Below are 18,686 nucleotides of genomic sequence, written 5' to 3'. Positions count from 1 at the left end.
ACTTCCTCCAGATACGGTGATAATGTTTCGCCGTCACCTCCTTCCTAGCCTTTATCAGCATAGGGATGACTTCTTCCGGAATACCTTTCCCAGCTAGGATTCGGTGTTCAACCGCCATGCCGTCAAACGTAACCGCGGTAAGTCTTGGAACACACAGGGCCCCTGCTGCAACAAGTCCTCCCTGAGAGGAAGAGGCCACGGATCTTCTGTGAGCATTGCCTGAAGATCTGAATACCAGGCCCTTTGAGGCCAATCTGGAACAATGAGTATTGTCTGCACTCTTTTTCGTCTTATGATTCTCAATATTTTGGAGATGAGAGGAAGAGGAGGGAACACATAGACCGACTGAAACACCCATGGTGTCACCAGGGCGTCCATCGCTACTGCCTGAGGGTCCCTTGACCTGGCACAATACCTCTGAAGCTTCTTGTTGAGGCGTGACGCCATCATGTCTACTTGAGGAAGTCCCCACTCTCCTGGATGGAGATCGTGTCTGCTGAAGAAGTCTGCTTCCCAGTTGTCCACACCCGGAATGAAGACTGCTGACAGAGCGCTTACGTGATTTTCCGTCCAGCGAAGAATCCTGGTGGCTTCCGCCATTGCCACTCTGCTCCTTGTCCCGCCTTGGCGGTTTACATGAGCCACGGCTGTGACGTTGTCCGATTGAATCAGAACCGGTAGGTCGTGAAGAAGATTCTCCGCTTGTCGTAAGCCGTTGTATATGGCCCTCAATTCCAGTACGTTGATGTGTAGACAAGCCTCCTGGCTTGACCATAGTCCCTGAAAATTCCTTCCTTGTGTGACTGCTCCCCATCCTCGGAGACTCGCGTCCGTGGTTATCAGAACCCAGTCTTGAATGCCGAACCTGCGACCCTCTAGCAGGTGAGCACTCTGCAGCCACCACAGGAGAGACACCCTGGCCCTGGGGGACAGGCTTATCTTCTGATGTATTTGTAGATGGGACCCGGACCACTTGTCCAGAAGGTCCCACTGAAATGTCCTCGCATAGAACCTGCCGAAGGGGATGGCCTCGTAGGCTGCCACCATTTTTCCCAGAACTCGAGTGCATTGATGAACCGACACTCTTTTTGGTTTTAGCAGGTCTCTGACCATGTACTGGAGGTCCTGGGCTTTTTCCCTTGGGAGAAAAACCCTCTTCTATTCCGTGTCCAGAATCATGCCTAGGAATGATAGACGAGTCGTTGGAATCAATTGAGACTTTGGCAGATTTAGAATCCAACCGTGCTGTTGTAGCACTCTCAGAGAGAGCGACACGCTTTTCAGCAATTGATCTCTCGATCTCGCTTTTATCAGGAGATCGTCCAAGTACGGGATAATTGTGACTCCCTGTCTGCGCAGGAGCACCATCATCTCCGCCATCACCTTGGTGAAAATTCTCGGGGCCGTGGAAAGCCCAAACAGCAGCGTCTGAAACTGGTAATGACAGTCCTGTACAGCGAATCTCAGGTACTCTTGATGAGGAGGACATATGGGGACATGAAGGTATGCATCCTTTATGTCTAGTGACACCATAAAATCCCCCCCTTCCAGGCTGGAGATCACTGCCCGGAGCGATTCCATCTTGAATTTGAACTTTTTTGAAGTACAGGTTTAGGGATTTTAGATTTAAAATGGGTCTGACCGAGTCATCCGGTTTCGGGACCACGAACAGGGTTGAATAGTACCCTTTCCCCTGTTGGACTGGGGGAATCTTGATAATCACTTGCTGTTGATACAGCTTTTGAATTGCAGCTAACACTATTTCCCTCTCTGGGGGAGCAGCTGGCAAGGCAGACTTGAAAAATCGGTGGAGGCACCTCTTCGAATTCCAGCTTGTAGCCTTGGGACACAATTTCCAGTGCCCAAGGATCCACGTCTGACAGAACCCAGACCTGGCTGAAGAGTCGAAGCCGTTCCCCCACCGGTGCGGACTCCTCAGTAGACCCCAGCGTCATGCGGTGGATTTAGTGGAAGCCGGGGAGGACTTCTGCTCCTGGGAACTAGCCGTAGCAGGCGTTCTTTTCCCTCTACCCTTACCTCTGGCAAGGAAGGATGAGCCCCGACCTCTTCTGGACTTACAGACTGCATCTGATATTGTGGAGTTTACTTTTGCTGTGGGGGAACAAAAGGTAAAAAAATAAGAATTTACTTACCGATAATTCTATTTCTCGGAGTCCGTAGTGGATGCTGGGGTTCCTGAAAGGACCATGGGGAATAGCGGCTCCGCAGGAGACAGGGCACAAAAGTAAAGCTTTCCGATCAGGTGGTGTGCACTGGCTCCTCCCCCTATGACCCTCCTCCAAGCCAGTTAGGTACTGTGCCCGGACGAGCGTACACAATAAGGGAGGAATTTTGAATCCCGGGTAAGACTCATACCAGCCACACCAATCACACCGTACAACTTGTGATCTAAACCCAGTTAACAGTATGATAACAGCGGAGCCTCTGAAAAGATGGCTCACAACAATAATAACCCGATTTTTGTAACTATGTACAAGTATTGCAGATAATCCGCACTTGGGATGGGCGCCCAGCATCCACTACGGACTCCGAGAAATAGAATTATCGGTAAGTAAATTCTTATTTTCTCTATCGTCCTAGTGGATGCTGGGGTTCCTGAAAGGACCATGGGGATTATACCAAAGCTCCCAAACGGGCGGGAGAGTGCGGATGACTCTGCAGCACCGAATGAGAGAACTCCAGGTCCTCCTTAGCCAGGGTATCAAATTTGTAGAATTTAGCAAACGTGTTTGCCCCTGACCAAGTAGCTGCTCGGCAAAGTTGTAAAGCCGAGACCCCTCGGGCAGCCGCCCAAGATGAGCCCACCTTCCTTGTGGAATGGGCATTTACATATTTTGGCTGTGGCAGGCCTGCCACAGAATGTGCAAGCTGAATTGTATTACACATCCAACTAGCAATAGTCTGCTTAGAAGCAAGAGCACCCAGTTTGTTGGGTGCATACAGGATAACAGCAAGTCAGTTTTCCTGACTCCAGCCGTCCTGGAACACATTTTCAGGGCCCTGACAACATCCAGCAACTTGGAGTCCTCCAAGTCCCTAGTAGGTGCAAGGCACCCCAATAAGCTGGTTCAGGTGAAACACTGACACCACCTTAGGGAGAGAACTGGGGACGAGTCCGCAGCTCTGCCCTGTCCGAATGGACAAACAGATATGGGCTTTTTTGAGAAAAAACCACCAATTTGACACTCGCCTGGTCCAGGCCAGGGCCAAGAGCATGGTCACTTTTCATGTGAGATGCTTCAAATCCACAGATTTGACTGGTTTTAAACCAATGTGATTTGAGGAATCCCAGAACTACGTTGAGATCCCTCAGTGCCACTGGAGGCACAAAAAGGGGGTTGTATATGCAATACTCCCTTGACAAACTTCTGGACTTCAGGAACTGAAGCCAATTCTTTCTGGAAGAAATCGACAGGGCCGAAATTTGAACCTTAATGGACCCCAATTTGAGGCCCATAGACACTCCTGTTTGCAGGAAATGCAGGAAACGACCGAGTTGAAATTTCTTTGTGGGGCCTTCCTGGCCTCACACCACGCCATATTTTCGCCACATATGGTGATAATGTTGTGCGGTCACCTCCTTTCTGGCTTTGACCAGGGTAGGAATGACCTCTTCCGGAATGCCTTTTTCCCTTAGGATCCGGCTTTCCACCGCCATGCCGACAAACGCAGCTGCGGTAAGTCTTGGAACAGACATGGTACTTGCTGAAGCAAGTCCCTTCTTAGCGGCAGAGGCCATAAGACCTCTGTAAGCATCTCTTGAAGTTCCGGGTACCAAGTCCTTCTTGGCCAATCCGGAGCCATGAGTATAGTTCTTACTCCTCTACGTCTTATAATTCTCAGCACCTTAGGTATGAGAAGCAGAGGAGGGAACACATACACGACTGGTACACCCACGGTGTTACCAGAACGTCCACAGCTATTGCCTGAGGGTCTCTTGACCTGGCGCAATACCTGTCCCGTTTTTTGTTCAGACGGGACGCCATCATGTCCACCTTTGGTATTTCCCAACGGTTTACAATCATGTGGAAAAAACTTCCCGATGAAGTTTCCACTCTCCCGGGTGGAGGTCGTGCCTGCTGAGGAAGTCTGCTTCCCAGTTTCCATTCCCGGGATGAAACACTGCTGACAGTGCTATCACATGATTTTCCGCCCAGCGAAAAGTCCTTGCAGTTTTTGCCATTGCCCTCCTGCTTCTTGTGTCGGCCTGTCTGTTTACGTGGGCGACTGCCGTGATGTTTTTCCCACTGGATCAATACCGGCTGACCTTGAAGCAGAGGTCTTGCTAAGCTTAGAGCATTATAAATTTACCCTTAGCTCCAGTATATTTATGTGGAGAAAAGTCTCCAGACTTGATCACACTCCCTGGAAATTTTTTCCTTGTGTGACTGCTCCCCAGCCTCTCGGGCTGGGCTCCGTGGTCACCAGCATCCAATCCTGAATGCCGAATCTGCGGCCCTCTAGAAGATGAGCACTCTATAACCACCACAGGAGAGACACCCTTGTCCTTGGATATAGGGTTATCCGCTGATGCATCTGAAGATGCGATCCGGACCATTTGTCCAGCAGATCCCACTGAAAAGTTCTTGCGTGAAATCTGTCGAATGGAATTGCTTCGTAGGAAGCCACCATTTTTACCAGGACCCTTGTGCAATGATGCACTGTTTTTAGGAGGTTCCTGACTAGCTCGGATAACTCCCTGGCTTTCTCTTCCGGGAGAAACACCTTTTTCTGGACTGTGTCCAGAATCATCCCTAGGCACAGCAGACGTGTCGTCGGGATCAGCTGCGATTTTGGAATATTTAGAATCCACCCGTGCTGTTGTAGCAGTATCCGAGATAGTGCTACTCCGACCTCCAACTGTTCCCTGGACTATGCCCTTATCAGGAGATCGTCCAAGTAAGGGATAATTAAGACGCCTTTTCTTCGAAGAAGAATCATCATTTCGGCCATTACCTTGGTAAAGACCCGGGGTGCCGTGGACAATCCAAAACGGCAGCGTCTGAAACTGATAGTGACAGTTCTGCACCACGAACCTGAGGTACCCTTAGTGAGAAGGGCAAATTTGGGACATAGAGGTAAGCATCCCTGATGTCCCGGGACACTATATAGTCCCCTTCTTCCTGGTTCGTTATCACTGCTCTGAGTGACTCCATCTTGATTTGAACCTTTGTAAGTGTTCAAAAATTTTTTTAGAATAAGTCTCACCTAGCCTTCTGGCTTCAGTACCACAATATAGTGTGGAATAATACCCCTTTCTTGTAGTAGGAGGGGTAATTTAATTATCACCTGCTGGGAATACAGCTTGTGAATTTTTTCCCATACTGCCTCCTTGTCGGAGGGAGACCTTGGTAAAGCAGACTTCAGGAGCCTGCGAAGGGGAAACGTCTCGACATTCCAATCTGTACCCCTGGGATACTACTTGTAAGATCCAGGGGTCCTGTACGGTCTCAGCGCCATGCTGAGAACTTGTCAGAAGCGGTGGAACGCTTCTGTTCCTGGGAATGGGCTGCCTGCTGCAGTCTTCTTCCCTTTCCTCTATCCCTGGGCAGATATGATCTTATAGGGACGAAAGGATTGAGGCTGAAAAGACGGTGTCTTTTTCTGCAGAGATGTGACTTAGGGTAAAAACGGTGGATTTTCCAGCAGTTGCCGTGGCCACCAGGTCCGATGGACCGACCCCAAATAACTCCTTTATACGGCAATACACCTTTGTGCCGTTTGGAATCTGCATCACCTGACCACTGTCGTGTCCATAACATCTTCTGGCAGTTATGGACATCGCATTTACTCTTGATGCCAGAGTGCAAATATCCCTCTGTGCATCTCGCATATATAGAAATGCATCCTTTAAATGCTCTATAGTCAATAAAATACTGTCCCTGTCAAGGGTATCAATATTTTTAGTCAGGGAATCCGACCAAGCCACCCCAGCTCTGCACATCCAGGCTGAGGCGATCGCTGGTCGCAGTATAACACCAGTATGTGTGTATATACTTTTTATGATATTTTCCAGCCTCCTGTCAGCTGGTCCTTGAGGACGGCCCTATCTATAGACGGTACCGCCACTTGTTTTGATAAGCGTGTGAGCGCCTTATCCACCCTAAGGGGTGTTTCCCAACGCGCCCTAACTTCTGGCGGGAAAGGGTATACCGCCCATAATTTTCTATCGGGGGGAACCCACGCATCATCACACACTTTATTTAATTTATCCGATTCAGGAAAAACTATGGTAGTTTTTTCACATCCCACATAATACCCTCTTTTGTGGTACTTGTAGTATCAGAAATATGGAACACCTCCTTCATTGCCTTTAACGTGTGGCCCTAATAAGGAATACGTTTGTTTATTCACCGTCGACACTGGATTCAGTGTCCCTGTCTGTGTCTGTGTCGACCGACTAAAGTAAACAGGCGTTTTAAAACCCCTGACGGTGTTTTTGAGACGTCTGGACCGGTACTAATTGTTTGTCGGCCGTCTCATGTCGTCAACCGACCTTGCAGCGTGTTGACATTATCACGTAATTCCCTAAATAAGCCATCCATTCCGGTGTCGACTCCCTAGAGAGTGACATCACCATTACAGGCAATTGCTCCGCCTCCTCACCAACATCGTCCTCCTACATGTCGACACACACGTACCGACACACAGCACACACACAGGGAATGCTCTGATAGAGGACAGGACCCACTAGCCCTTTGGAGAGACAGAGGGAGAGTTTGCCAGCACACACCAAAAACGCTATAATTTTATATAGGGACAACCTTATATAAGTGTTTCTCCCTAATAGCATCTTTATATAGATATTTATATCGCCAATTAGTGCCCCCCCTCTCTGTTTAAACCCTGTTTCTGTAGTGCAGTGCAGGGGAGAGCCTGGGAGCCTTCTCTCCAGCCTTTCTGTGAGAGAAAATGGCGCTGTGTGCTGAGGAGATAGGCCCCGCCCCTTTTCCGGCGGCCTCGTCTCCCGCTCTTTAGTGAAGTTTGGCAGGGGTTAAATATCTCCATATAGCCTCTGGGGGCTATATGTGAGGTATTTTTAGCCAGTATATAGGTTTACATTTGCCTCCCAGGGCGCCCCCCCCCAGCGCCCTGCACCCTCAGTGACTGCGTGTGAAGTGTGCTGAGAGGAAAATGGCGCACAGCTGCAGTGCTGTGCGCTACCTTTAGAAGACTGCAAGGGTCTTCAGCCGCCGATTCTGGACCTCTTCTTACTTCAGCATCTGCAAGGGGGCCGGCGGCGCGGCTCCGGTGACCATCCAGGCTGTACCTGTGATCGTCCCTCTGGAGCTGATGTCCAGTAGCCAAGAAGCCAATCCATCCTGCACGCAGGTGAGTTCACTTCTTCTCCCCTCTGTCCCTCGTTGCAGTGATCCTGTTGCCAGCAGGACTCACTGTAAAATAAAAAACCTAAGCTAAACTTTCTCTAAGCAGCTCTTTAGGAGAGCCACCTAGAATTGCACCCTTCTCGGCCGGGCACAAAAATCTAACTGGCTTGGAGGAGGGTCATAGGGGGAGGAGCCAGTGCACACCACCTGATCGGAAAGCTTTACTTTTGTGCCCTGTCTCCTGCGGAGCCGCTATTCCCCATGGTCCTTTCAGGAACCCCAGCATCCACTAGGACGATAGAGAAAGTAGATTTACCCACGGTAGCTGTGGAAACCAGGTCCGCGAGACCTTCCCCAAATAAAACCTCACCCTTGTAAGGTAAAACCTCCATATGCCTCTTTGAGTCGGCATCACCTGTCCATTGGCGGGTCCACAGGGCTCGCCTAGCCGAAATCGCCATGGCGTTGGCTCTCGAACCTAGCAGCCCAACGTCTCTCTGAGCGTCTCTCATATACAAGACTGCGTCTTTAATGTGACCTAAGGTCAATAAAATGGTATCCCTATCTAGGGTATCCATGTCAGCTGACAAGGTATCTGTCCAAGCTGCAACTGCGCTACATACCCATGCCGATGCTATTGCCGGCCTGAGTAAAGCACCCGTATGTGTATAAAAATAGATTTTAAGGTAGTTTTCGGTCTGCGATCAGCAGGATCCTTGAGGGCGGCCGTGTCTGGAGACGGTAGCGCCACCTTCTTGTTAAAGCCTTGTCCACCCTGGGCGAGGATTCCCATCGTACCCTGTCCCGTGCAGGAAAAGGATACGCCATAAGAATCCTCTTTGGAATCTGCAGTTTTTTATCTGGAGTTTCCCAAGCTTTTTCAAATAACTCGTTTAGCTCATGAGATGGGGGAAAGGTTACCTCAGGTTTCTTTTCCTTAAACATGTGCAGGGACAGAGGGGCCATCTGTGATATGCAAAACATCTTTTATTGCAATAATCATATAATGAATACTTTTGGCCACCCTTGGGTGTAACCTTGCATCATCGTAGTCGACACTGGAGTCAGAATCAGTGTCTGTATCAGTGTCTGCTATTTGGGATAGAGGACGTTTTTGGGACCCTGAAGGGCCCTGTGACACAGCTAAAGCCATGGATGGACTCCCTGCTTTTTCCCTGGACTCTGCTTTGTCCATCCTTTTATGTAATAAAGTCACATTTGCATTTAACACATTCCATATGTCCAACCAATCAGGTGTCGGCGTTGCCGACGGAGACACCACAATCATCTGCTCCACCTCCTCCTTAGATGAGCCTTCCGCTTCAGACATGTCGACACACTCGTACCGACACCCCCACACACAGGGATATATTTATATGGAGACAGTTCACCAATAAGGCCCTTTGGAGAGACAGAGAGAGAGTATGCCAGCACACACCCAGCGCCAACTCACACTGGAAAATAAAATTCCCAGATAAATAGCGCTTTTATAATAAGATTTTACTTACCGATAAATCTATTTCTCGTAGTCCGTAGTGGATGCTGGGGACTCCGTCAGGACCATGGGGATTAGCGGCTCCGCAGGAGATGGCACAAAAATAAAGCTTTAGGATCAGGTGGTGTGCACTGGCTCCTCCCCCTATGACCCTCCTCCAAGCCTCAGTTAGGATACTGTGCCCGGACGAGCGTACACAATAAGGAAGGATTTTGAATCCCGGGTAAGACTCATACCAGCCACACCAATCACACCGTACAACTTGTGATCTGAACCCAGTTAACAGTATGACAACGTAGGAGCCTCTGAACAGACGGCTCACAACAAGAAACAACCCGATTTTTTTGTAACAATAACTATGTACAAGTATTGCAGACAATCCGCACTTGGGATGGGTGCCCAGCATCCACTACGGACTACGAGAAATAGATTTATCGGTAAGTAAAATCTTATTTTCTCTAACGTCCTAGTGGATGCTGGGGACTCCGTCAGGACCATGGGGATTATACCAAAGCTCCCAAACGGGCGGGAGAGTGCGGATGACTCTGCAGCACCGAATGAGAGAACTCCAGGTCCTCTTTAGCCAGGGTATCAAATTTGTAGAATTTTACAAACGTGTTCTCCCCCGACCACGTAGCTGCTCGGCAGAGTTGTAATGCCGAGACCCCTCGGGCAGCCGCCCAGGATGAGCCCACCTTCCTTGTGGAATGGGCCTTGACAGATTTAGGCTGTGGCAGGCCTGCCACAGAATGTGCAAGTTGAATTGTGCTACAAATCCAACGAGCAATCGTCTGCTTAGAAGCAGGAGCACCCAGCTTGTTGGGTGCATACAGTATAAACAGCGAGTCAGATTTTCTGACTCCAGCCGTCCTTGAAATATATATTTTCAATGCCCTGACAACGTCCAGCAACTTGGAATCCTCCAAATCGCTAGTAGCCGCAGGCACCACAATAGGCTGGTTCAGGTGAAACGCTGACACCACCTTAGGCAGAAAATGAGGACGCGTCCGCAGTTCTGCCCTGTCCGAATGGAAAATCAGATATGGGCTTTTATACGATAAAGCCGCCAATTCTGACACTCTCCTGGCTGAAGCCAGGGCCAGTAGCATGGTTACTTTCCATGTAAGATATTTCAAATCCGCCGATTTGAGTGGCTCAAACCAATGGGATTTGAGAAAATCCAAAACTACATTAAGGTCCCACGGAGCCACTGGGGGCACAACCGGGGGCTGTATATGTAGTACTCCTTTTACAAAAGTCTGGACTTCAGGAACTGAAGCCAATTCTTTCTGGAAGAAAATCGACAGGGCCGAAATTTGAACCTTAATGGACCCCAACTTGAGGCCCATAGACAATCCTGTTTGCAGGAAATGTAGGAATCGACCCAATTGAAATTCCTCCGTGGGGGCCTTCCTGGCCTCACACCACGCAACATATTTTCTCCAAATGCGGTGATAATGTTGTGCAGTCACCTCCTTCCTGGCTTTAACCAGTGTAGGAATGACCTCTTCTGGAATGCCTTTTTCCCTTAGAATTCGGCGTTCAACCGCCACGCCGTCAAACGCAGCCGCGGTAAGTCTTGGAATAGACACGGTCCCTGCTGAATCAGGTCCCGTCTTAGAGGTAGAGGCCACAGATTTTCCGTGAGCATCTCCTGAAGTTCCGGGTACCAAGTTCTTCTTGGCCAATCCGGAGCCACGAGTATCGTTCTTACTCCCCTTTGCCGTATAATTCTCAGTACTTTGGGTATGAGAGGCAGAGGAGGAAACACATACACTGACTGGAACACCCACGGTGTTACCAGAGCGTCCACAGCTATTGCCTGAGGGTCTCTTGACCTGGCGCAATACCTGTCCAGTTTTTTGTTGAGGCGAGACGCCATCATATCCACCTTTGGTTTTTCCCAACGGTTCACAATCATGTGGAAGACTTCTGGATGAAGTCCCCACTCTCCCGGGTGTAGATCGTGTCTGCTGAGGAAGTCTGCTTCCCAGTTGTCCACTCCCAGAATGAACACTGCTGACAGTGCTATCACATGATCTTCCGCCCAGCGAAGAATCCTTGCAGCTTCTGCCATTGCTCTCTTGCTTCTTGTGCCGCCCTGTCTGTTTACGTGGGCGACTGCCGTGATGTTGTCCGACTGGATCAACACCGGCTGACCCTGAAGCAGGGGTTTTGCCAGGCTTAGAGCATTGTAAATCGCTCTTAGCTCCAGTATATTTATGTGAAGAGACATCTCCAGGCTTGACCATACTCCCTGGAAGTTTCTTCCCTGTGTGACCGCTCCCCAGCCTCTCAGACTGGCATCCGTGGTCACCAGGACCCAGTCCTGTATGCCGAATCTGCGGCCTTCTAACAGATGAGCACTCTGCAACCACCACAGAAGAGACACCCTTGTCCGTGGCGATAAGGTTATCCGCTGATGCATCTGCAGATGCGATCCGGACCATTTGTCCAGCAGATCCCACTGAAAAGTTCGTGCGTGGAATCTGCCGAATGGGATTGCTTCGTAAGAAGCCACCATCTTTCCCAGGACTCTTGTGCATTGATGCACAGACACTTTTCCTGGTTTTAGGAGGTTCCTGACAAGTTCGGATAACTCCTTGGCTTTCTCCTCCGGAAGAACACCTTTTTCTGAACCGTGTCCAGAATCATTCCCAGGAACAGCAGACGTGTTGTCGGTGTCAACTGAGATTTTGGAAAATTCAGAATCCAGCCGTGTTGTTGCAGCACTACTTGGGTTAGTGCTACTCCGTCCTCCAGCTGTTCTCTGGACCTTGCCCTTATCAGGAGATCGTCCAAGTAAGGGATAATTAATACGCCTCTTCTTCGCAGAAGAATCATCATTTCGGCCATTACCTTGGTAAAGACCCGAGGTGCCGTGGACAATCCAAACGGCAGCGTCTGAAACTGTTGCACCACGAACCTGAGGTACCCTTGATGTGAAGGGCAAATTGGGACATGCAGGTAAGCATCTTTTATGTCCAGGGACACCATAAAGTCCCCTTCTTCCAGATTCGCTATCACTGCTCTGAGTGATTCCATCTTGAACTTGAATTTTTGTATGTACAGGTTCAAAGATTTCAGATTTAGAATAGGTCTTACCGAGCCGTCCGGCTTCGGTACCACAAATAGCGTGGATTAATACCCCTTTTCCTGTTGTAGGAGGGGTACCTTGACTATCACCTGCTGAGAAACAGCTTGTGAATGGCTTCCAATACCGTCGCCCTGTCTGAGGGAGACGTTGGCAAAGCAGACTTTAGGAACCGGCGAGGGGGAGACTTCTCGAATTCCAACCTGTAACCCTGAGATACTACCTGCAGGATCCAGGGGTCCACCTGTGAGCAAGCCCACTGCGCGCTGAAATTCTTGAGTCGACCCCCCACCGTTCCCGAGTCCGCTTCTAAAGCCCCAGCGTCATGCTGAGGGCTTTGCAGAACCCGCGGAGGGCTTCTGTTCCTGGGAAGGAGCTGCTTGCTGCCCTCTCTTACCCTTTCCTCTGCCTCGGGGCAGATATGACTGTCCTTTTGCCCGCTTCTTATAGGACCGAAAGGACTGCGGCTGAAAAGACTGTCTTTTTCTGTTGGGTCTGAGGTAAAAAGGTGGATTTCCCGGCAGTTGCCGTGGCCACCAAATCCGATAGACCGACGCCAAATAATTCCTCCCCTTTATACGGCAATACTTCCATATGCCGTTTGGAATCCGCATCACCTGACCACTGTCGTGTCCATAAACTTCTTCTGGCAGATATGGACATCGCACTTACTCTCGATGCCAGAGTGCAAATATCCCTCTGAGCATCTCGCATATAAAGAAAAGCATCCTTTAATTGCTCTAAAGTCTGTAAAATACTGTCCCTATCCAGGGTATCAATATTTTCAGTCAGGGAATCCGACCAGACCACCCCAGCACTGCACATCCAGGCTGAGGCGATGGCTGGTCGCAGTATAACACCAGTGTGTGTGTATATACTTTTTAGGGTAGTTTCCAGCCTCCTATCAGCTGGATCCTTGAGGGCGGCCGTATCAGGAGACGGTAACGCCACTTGTTTTGATAAGCGTGTGAGCGCCTTATCCACCTTAGGGGGTGTTTCCCAGCGCGCCCTAACCTCTGGCGGGAAAGGGTATAATGCCAATAACTTTTTTGAAATTAGCACTTTTCTATCTGGGTTAACCCACGCTTCATCACATTCAATTCCTCTGATTCAGGAAAAACTACAGGTAGTTTTTTCACCCCCCACATAATACCCCTTTTTGTGGTACTTGTAGTATCAGAGATATGCAAAGCCTCCTTCATTGCCGTGATCATATAACGTGTGGCCCTACTGGAAAATACGTTTGTTTCTTCACCGTCGACACTAGATTCAGTGTCTGGGTCTGTGTCGACCGACTGAGGTAAAGGGCGTTTTACAGCCCCTGACGGTGTCTGAGACGCCTGGGCAGGTACTAACTGGTTTTCCGGCCGTCTCATGTCGTCAACTGATTTTTGTAATGTGCTGACATTATCACGTAATTCCATAAACAAAGCCATCCATTCCGGTGTCGACTCCCTGGGGGGTGACATCACCATTACCGGCAATTGCTCTGCCTCCACACCAACATCGTCCTCATACATGTCGACACACACGTACCGACACACAGCAGACACACAGGGAATGCTCTATTGAAGACAGGACCCCACTAGCCCTTTGGGGAGACAGAGGGAGAGTTTGCCAGCACACACCCAAGCGCTATAATATATATGGGAACAACCCTATATAAGTGTTGTATCCTTATAGCAGCTTAAATATAGTAATATCGCCAAAAAAAGTGCCCCCCCTCTCTGTTTTACCCTGTTTCTGTAGTGCAGTGCAGGGAAGAGTCCTGGGAGCCTTCCTCACAGCGGAGCTGAGCAGGAAAATGGCGCTGTGTGCCGAGGAGAATAAGCCCCGCCCCTGTGAGATCTGGCAGGGGTTAAATACATCCATATAGCCTCAAGGGCTATATGTGATGTATTTTTTAGCCATAAAAAGGTATTATACATTGCTGCCCAGGGCGCCCCCCCAGCGCCCTGCACCCTCCGTGACCGCTGTGTGAAGTGTGCTGACAACAATGGCGCACAGCTGCAGTGCTGTGCGCTACCTCAGGAAGACTGAAAAGTCTTCTGCCGCCTGCTTCTGGACCTCTTCCATCTTCGGCATCTGCAAGGGGGGTCGGCGGCGCGGCTCCGGGACCGGACTCCATGGCTGGGCCTGTGTTCGATCCCTCTGGAGCTAATGGTGTCCAGTAGCCTAAGAAGCCAATCCATCCTGCACGCAGGTGAGTTGACTTCTCTCCCCTAAGTCCCTCGATGCAGTGGAACTTTTGCACCTTCTACCATCTATTATCGATCTGGATAAGGACTTTTCCCTTCACATTGGAATACAATTAAACCGCAGATACTCCCTGTGTTGAGCACTTCCAGCAATTTATGGAAACCCCTTCAATCACCTACACAGACGAATATTGAGAGTCATCTTTTTCGTGGAACTGTGGATGAGGTATATCTAGGGTATTACCAGCTGACTGTGCTTTTTACTGCTATTTGAGGAGGAGCGGATTTCCACTTAAGTCCGGGATCTTTTAAATTGATGGTACTGTTCCTATCAGCAAAACCTAATATTTTGATTATCTCAGAGCCATATAGGATCAACTATTGTTTCCTATTTTTTATTTATATGCTGTTGGTGACTATTTAGTCTTTATTACGGTTTTTATTAATGTTTTAACAATATTATTTTATATCTATTAAGTAAAATAAAGATACTGATTAACTGATCCAACTGTTTCCTATCAATACTTTGGTTAAAACAACTCTTAGCGCTGGTATTTTCTTGCCTCGATGCAGTGAGCCTGTTGCCAGCAGGACTCACTGAAAATAAAAAACCTAAAAACTTTTTCTAAGCAGCTCTTTAGGAGAGCCACCTAGATTGCACCCTGCTCGGACGGGCACAAAAACCTAACTGAGGCTTGGAGGAGGGTCATAGGGGGAGGAGCCAGTGCACACCACCTGATCCTAAAGCTTTATTTTTGTGCCCTGTCTCCTGCGGAGCCGCTAATCCCCATGGTCCTGACGGAGTCCCCAGCATCCACTAGGACGTTAGAGAAATATAATTATCTGTATATAATACACTCACAGCGCCTTACAAATGCCCCCCCCCCCCCCCTCTTTTCTGCCCTGTGTCACCGTGTTCAGCAGGGGAGAGTCCCGGGGAGCCAGCTTCTCTGCAGTGCTCTGTGGAAAAAATGGCGCTGGTTAGTGCTGTGGGATCAAGCTCCGCCCCCCCAGCGACGGGCTTCGGTCCCGCTTAATTTTGAAATACTGGCAGGGGATTTTAATATATACTGCCTCCGCAGCCTATATATGTACTAGCCAGTCCTAGAGGTATAATATTGCTGCCCAGGGCGCCCCCCCTGCGCCCTGCACCCATCCGTGCCTGCAGTGTGTGGGAGCAATGGCGCGCAGCATTACCGCTGCGCGTTACCTCAGAGAAGATCTGAAGTCTTCTGCCGCCTTTGAAGTCTTCTTTCTTCTTATACTCACCCGGCTTCTTTCTTCCGGCTCTGTGAGGAGAACGGCGGCGCGGCTCTGGGACGAACGGCGAGGGGAGACCTGCGTTCCGACTCCCTCTGGAGCTAATGGTGTCCAGTAGCCTAAGAAGCAGAGCCTATCAGTTAATTAGGTCTGCTTCTCTCTCCCACGATGCAGGGAGCCTGTTGCCAGCAGTGCTCCCTGAAAATAAAAAACCTAACAAAATTATTTTTTTCAGAGAAACTCAGGAGAGCTCCCTGTAATGCACCCAGTCTCCTCTGGGCACAGGTCTCTAACTGAGGTCTGGAGGAGGGGCATAGAGGGAGGAGCCAGTGCACACCCATTCTAAAGTTTCTTTATAGTGCCCATGTCTCCTGCGGAGCCCGTCTATACCCCATGGTCCTTACGGAGTCCCCAGCATCCTCTAGGACGTAAGAGAAAACTTGTTTAACCACTTTCTGACGTTTAAACCTGTCCGGTTTCTTAGGGGCAGCATCTGGCTCTGGGTCATCAGTAATTTGAAGAATTAGCCTGATAGCCTCTAACAAGTCAGGAACATTTCACCTGTGAAACAGATTCCCCATCAGAAGCATCAGGATCAGAGTCTGTGCGGTCAGTATATACGCCATACTCATTAGACGAGGTGTCTGGGACGTTGGTGGACTGTGAGGAAGTAATAGCCCGCTTAGAGGACCCCATGGTCTTGGGAGGGCGAGGGTTAGATTTCTGATTAGTCAGTGATTGGTTCAATTGCTGTAACTGAGAGGACAGTTGATCTACCCATGGCAGATTAACTGCAGGAACCATAAGCGGTTGTACCAGCACAGGAGGTCCCATAGGGGGCACAAGTCTAGTTACTAGCATACTCAAAGTGGAAAAAGTAGCCCAAGGTGGGTCATTTTGAACCCCCGTTGCTAATGTCCCACTGGGGGGGCAAGGAATCCCCAGAACCAGAACCCTCAGCTGCTATATTCTCCTCAAACATGTCTGCAGCATCACCACCACGCAATGTGGGATCAGCCCCAGCTCCGTCGCCCCTTGTAGCTGACATATCTGAAAGCTCAATGCGAGGCAACCAAGTACAATAACAGCAGCACAATACCTGACAAGAACCCCCTGTATAGTGTATGTGCACAAACAGAGAATTCCAGAGGTATATGGTGACTAAAATTTACAGAGAAAAATACACAATAAGTGTATCTTGTGAAACACCTATATTAGATAATAACCCTGACGCATGTAGCCCCCTCAGGTTATAGAATATAGGGATAGCAATCTGAGTGAGATACACGAAATGGAGGTAACACAGCAGCTATATAGAAACATAGAATTTGACGGCAGATAAGAACCACTTGGCCCATCTAGTCTGCCCATTTTTTTATCCTTTAGGTAATCGCAACCCTCTTTGAACCTTAATTCCTTGTAAGGATATTCACATGCCTATCCCAAGCATGTTTAAACTGCTCCACAGTCTTAGCCTCTACCACCTCTGATGGGAGGCTATTCCACTTATCCACTACCCTTTCTGTGAAATAATTTTTCCTTAAATTTCCCCTGAACCTGCCTCCCTCCAGTTTCAGTGTATGTCCTCGAGTTCTAATACTTCTCTTCCTTTGAAGAATGTTTCCCTCCTGAACTTTGTTAAAACCTTTGGTATATTTGAAAGTTTCTATCATGTCTCCCCTTTCCCTTCTCTCCTCCATACTATACATGTTAAGATCTTTTAGCCTTTCCGGGTAAGTTTTGTGATATATGCACACAGTCACATTAAACAGTGCAGAAAGTATGACATGCAATAAAACTGCACTGGACTAGCAATACAGAGTAATACCAAGTATGGCTATACAGACAATAGATATAACAATGCACAGTAAATACTGTATGTATATCACAGGGTACTTGTACTAAATAACCCTGACTAAATGCACTTTCTTAACTAACACTGTCAACAGACATGTAGAATACTTAAGGGTCCTGTAAAATGCACAGCGCTTTACATATGAGGATTTGCCCAAACAGTCCCAGGATCAGCTCAGCTTGTCCTAATGGCGCCCAAACACTGACAGGGAGTGAGGGAGAGCGAGATATGCAGCTCCAGGGCGGGAACTTTTACTCTAAATGGCGCCCTGGGGCTGGGGCTGGGGCTACAGGTCAAAGAATTATACCCCTGCTGGACTTCACCACCGGGTACTGTGGGCTGTATAATAAACTTTTAATAAAACCGAACTGTGCCCTTGCCCTGGTGGTCTAGTGGGGTCCCTGTACTGCCAGTCAGCACGCGCGGATCACGATTTCCCGCAGGTCCCACCTGGGGGACCCTATTACCTCCTCCCTGTGTGCGGCCACGCGATCCAGGAGGGCAGCGGTGGTGTGTGTGACTGACAAAGAGGAACCGGAGCCTCTGCTGTAGGTACCCGGCAACCAGGGCGCAGGAGTGTACAGCGTCGCTGGGGGAGGTGATGGAGCTGCAGCAGGAGATGTCTGACTGACATCTAACACTTACATTGCCTCTGCTGCAGCCCTTGAAGTCATAATTTTTCACTTTGAAAAGCTCTTCACTGCATGGCACCAACTACAAAACTGAGCTCCTGTGCACAGAGGCGGGGTTATAGAGGAGGCGGCGCTATGCATTCTGGTAACAGTCAAAGCTTTTAGCCCAGGGATGGGGAACCTTCGGCCCTCCAGCTGTTGCTGAACTACACATACCAGCATGCCTTGCTACAGTTTTGCTATTTGGCCATGCTAAAACTGTTGCAGGGAATGCTGGGATTTGTAGTTTAACAACAGCTGGAGGGCCAAAGGTTCCCCATCCCTGTTTTAGCCTGTTGGTGCCTCGGATCAAGATCCTACTCTACACCCCAATGTCATTCCCTGTGGAGCCCAGTGTACCCAGCAGCAGAAAACATTTTGTCTAATTCCACTCAAAACAGCAAATCGTAATCCAGTCTCCTGCTAAAACAGCATTATGGATATTTCATCACAGAGCAGAAAACTGGATACAAATTTACACTTATTCCTGCTATAAACGGTGTCTTATTTTACAGAAAGTTTAGCCAAGAAACCTGCTACATTATGTTACCTTTTGCAACGCTGCCCATTCACAAATAACGAGAGACACGCTGATCCTCTGCAAGGCCGACTTGGAGTTCAGGTGGAAGAGTAGCAGCTGAGCCAGTGACTCGGCAGGCTTTATCTCCTGACAGGATGTATTTACACTGGGGTCACAGATGCAGCAGCATAATGATCCTAACAATCTAGAAGTGAGGAGAGTCCAGAGACATTTCACTGAAAAC

General features: G+C 49.1%; 1 protein-coding gene across 2 annotated transcripts in view; it reads right to left on the bottom strand.

Moving 5' to 3' along the window:
• The window catches only part of BTAF1 (B-TFIID TATA-box binding protein associated factor 1), a 324,567-nt gene that overhangs the window by 135,055 nt on the left and 170,826 nt on the right, over positions 1-18,686 (bottom strand). For both annotated transcript variants that reach the window (XM_063962035.1, XM_063962034.1), the window contains exon 18: positions 18,473-18,647. In XM_063962035.1, the coding sequence (XP_063818105.1) occupies positions 18,473-18,647 (175 nt within the window). The remainder of the gene's footprint in view (positions 1-18,472; positions 18,648-18,686) is intronic.

The sequence above is a fragment of the Pseudophryne corroboree genome, chromosome 3 (genome assembly GCF_028390025.1).
Source record: "Pseudophryne corroboree isolate aPseCor3 chromosome 3, aPseCor3.hap2, whole genome shotgun sequence".
Classification (NCBI taxonomy): domain Eukaryota; kingdom Metazoa; phylum Chordata; class Amphibia; order Anura; family Myobatrachidae; genus Pseudophryne; species Pseudophryne corroboree.
The sequence above is the reverse complement of the archived record's forward strand: the minus strand, read 5'-3'. Positions and strand labels throughout refer to the sequence as shown.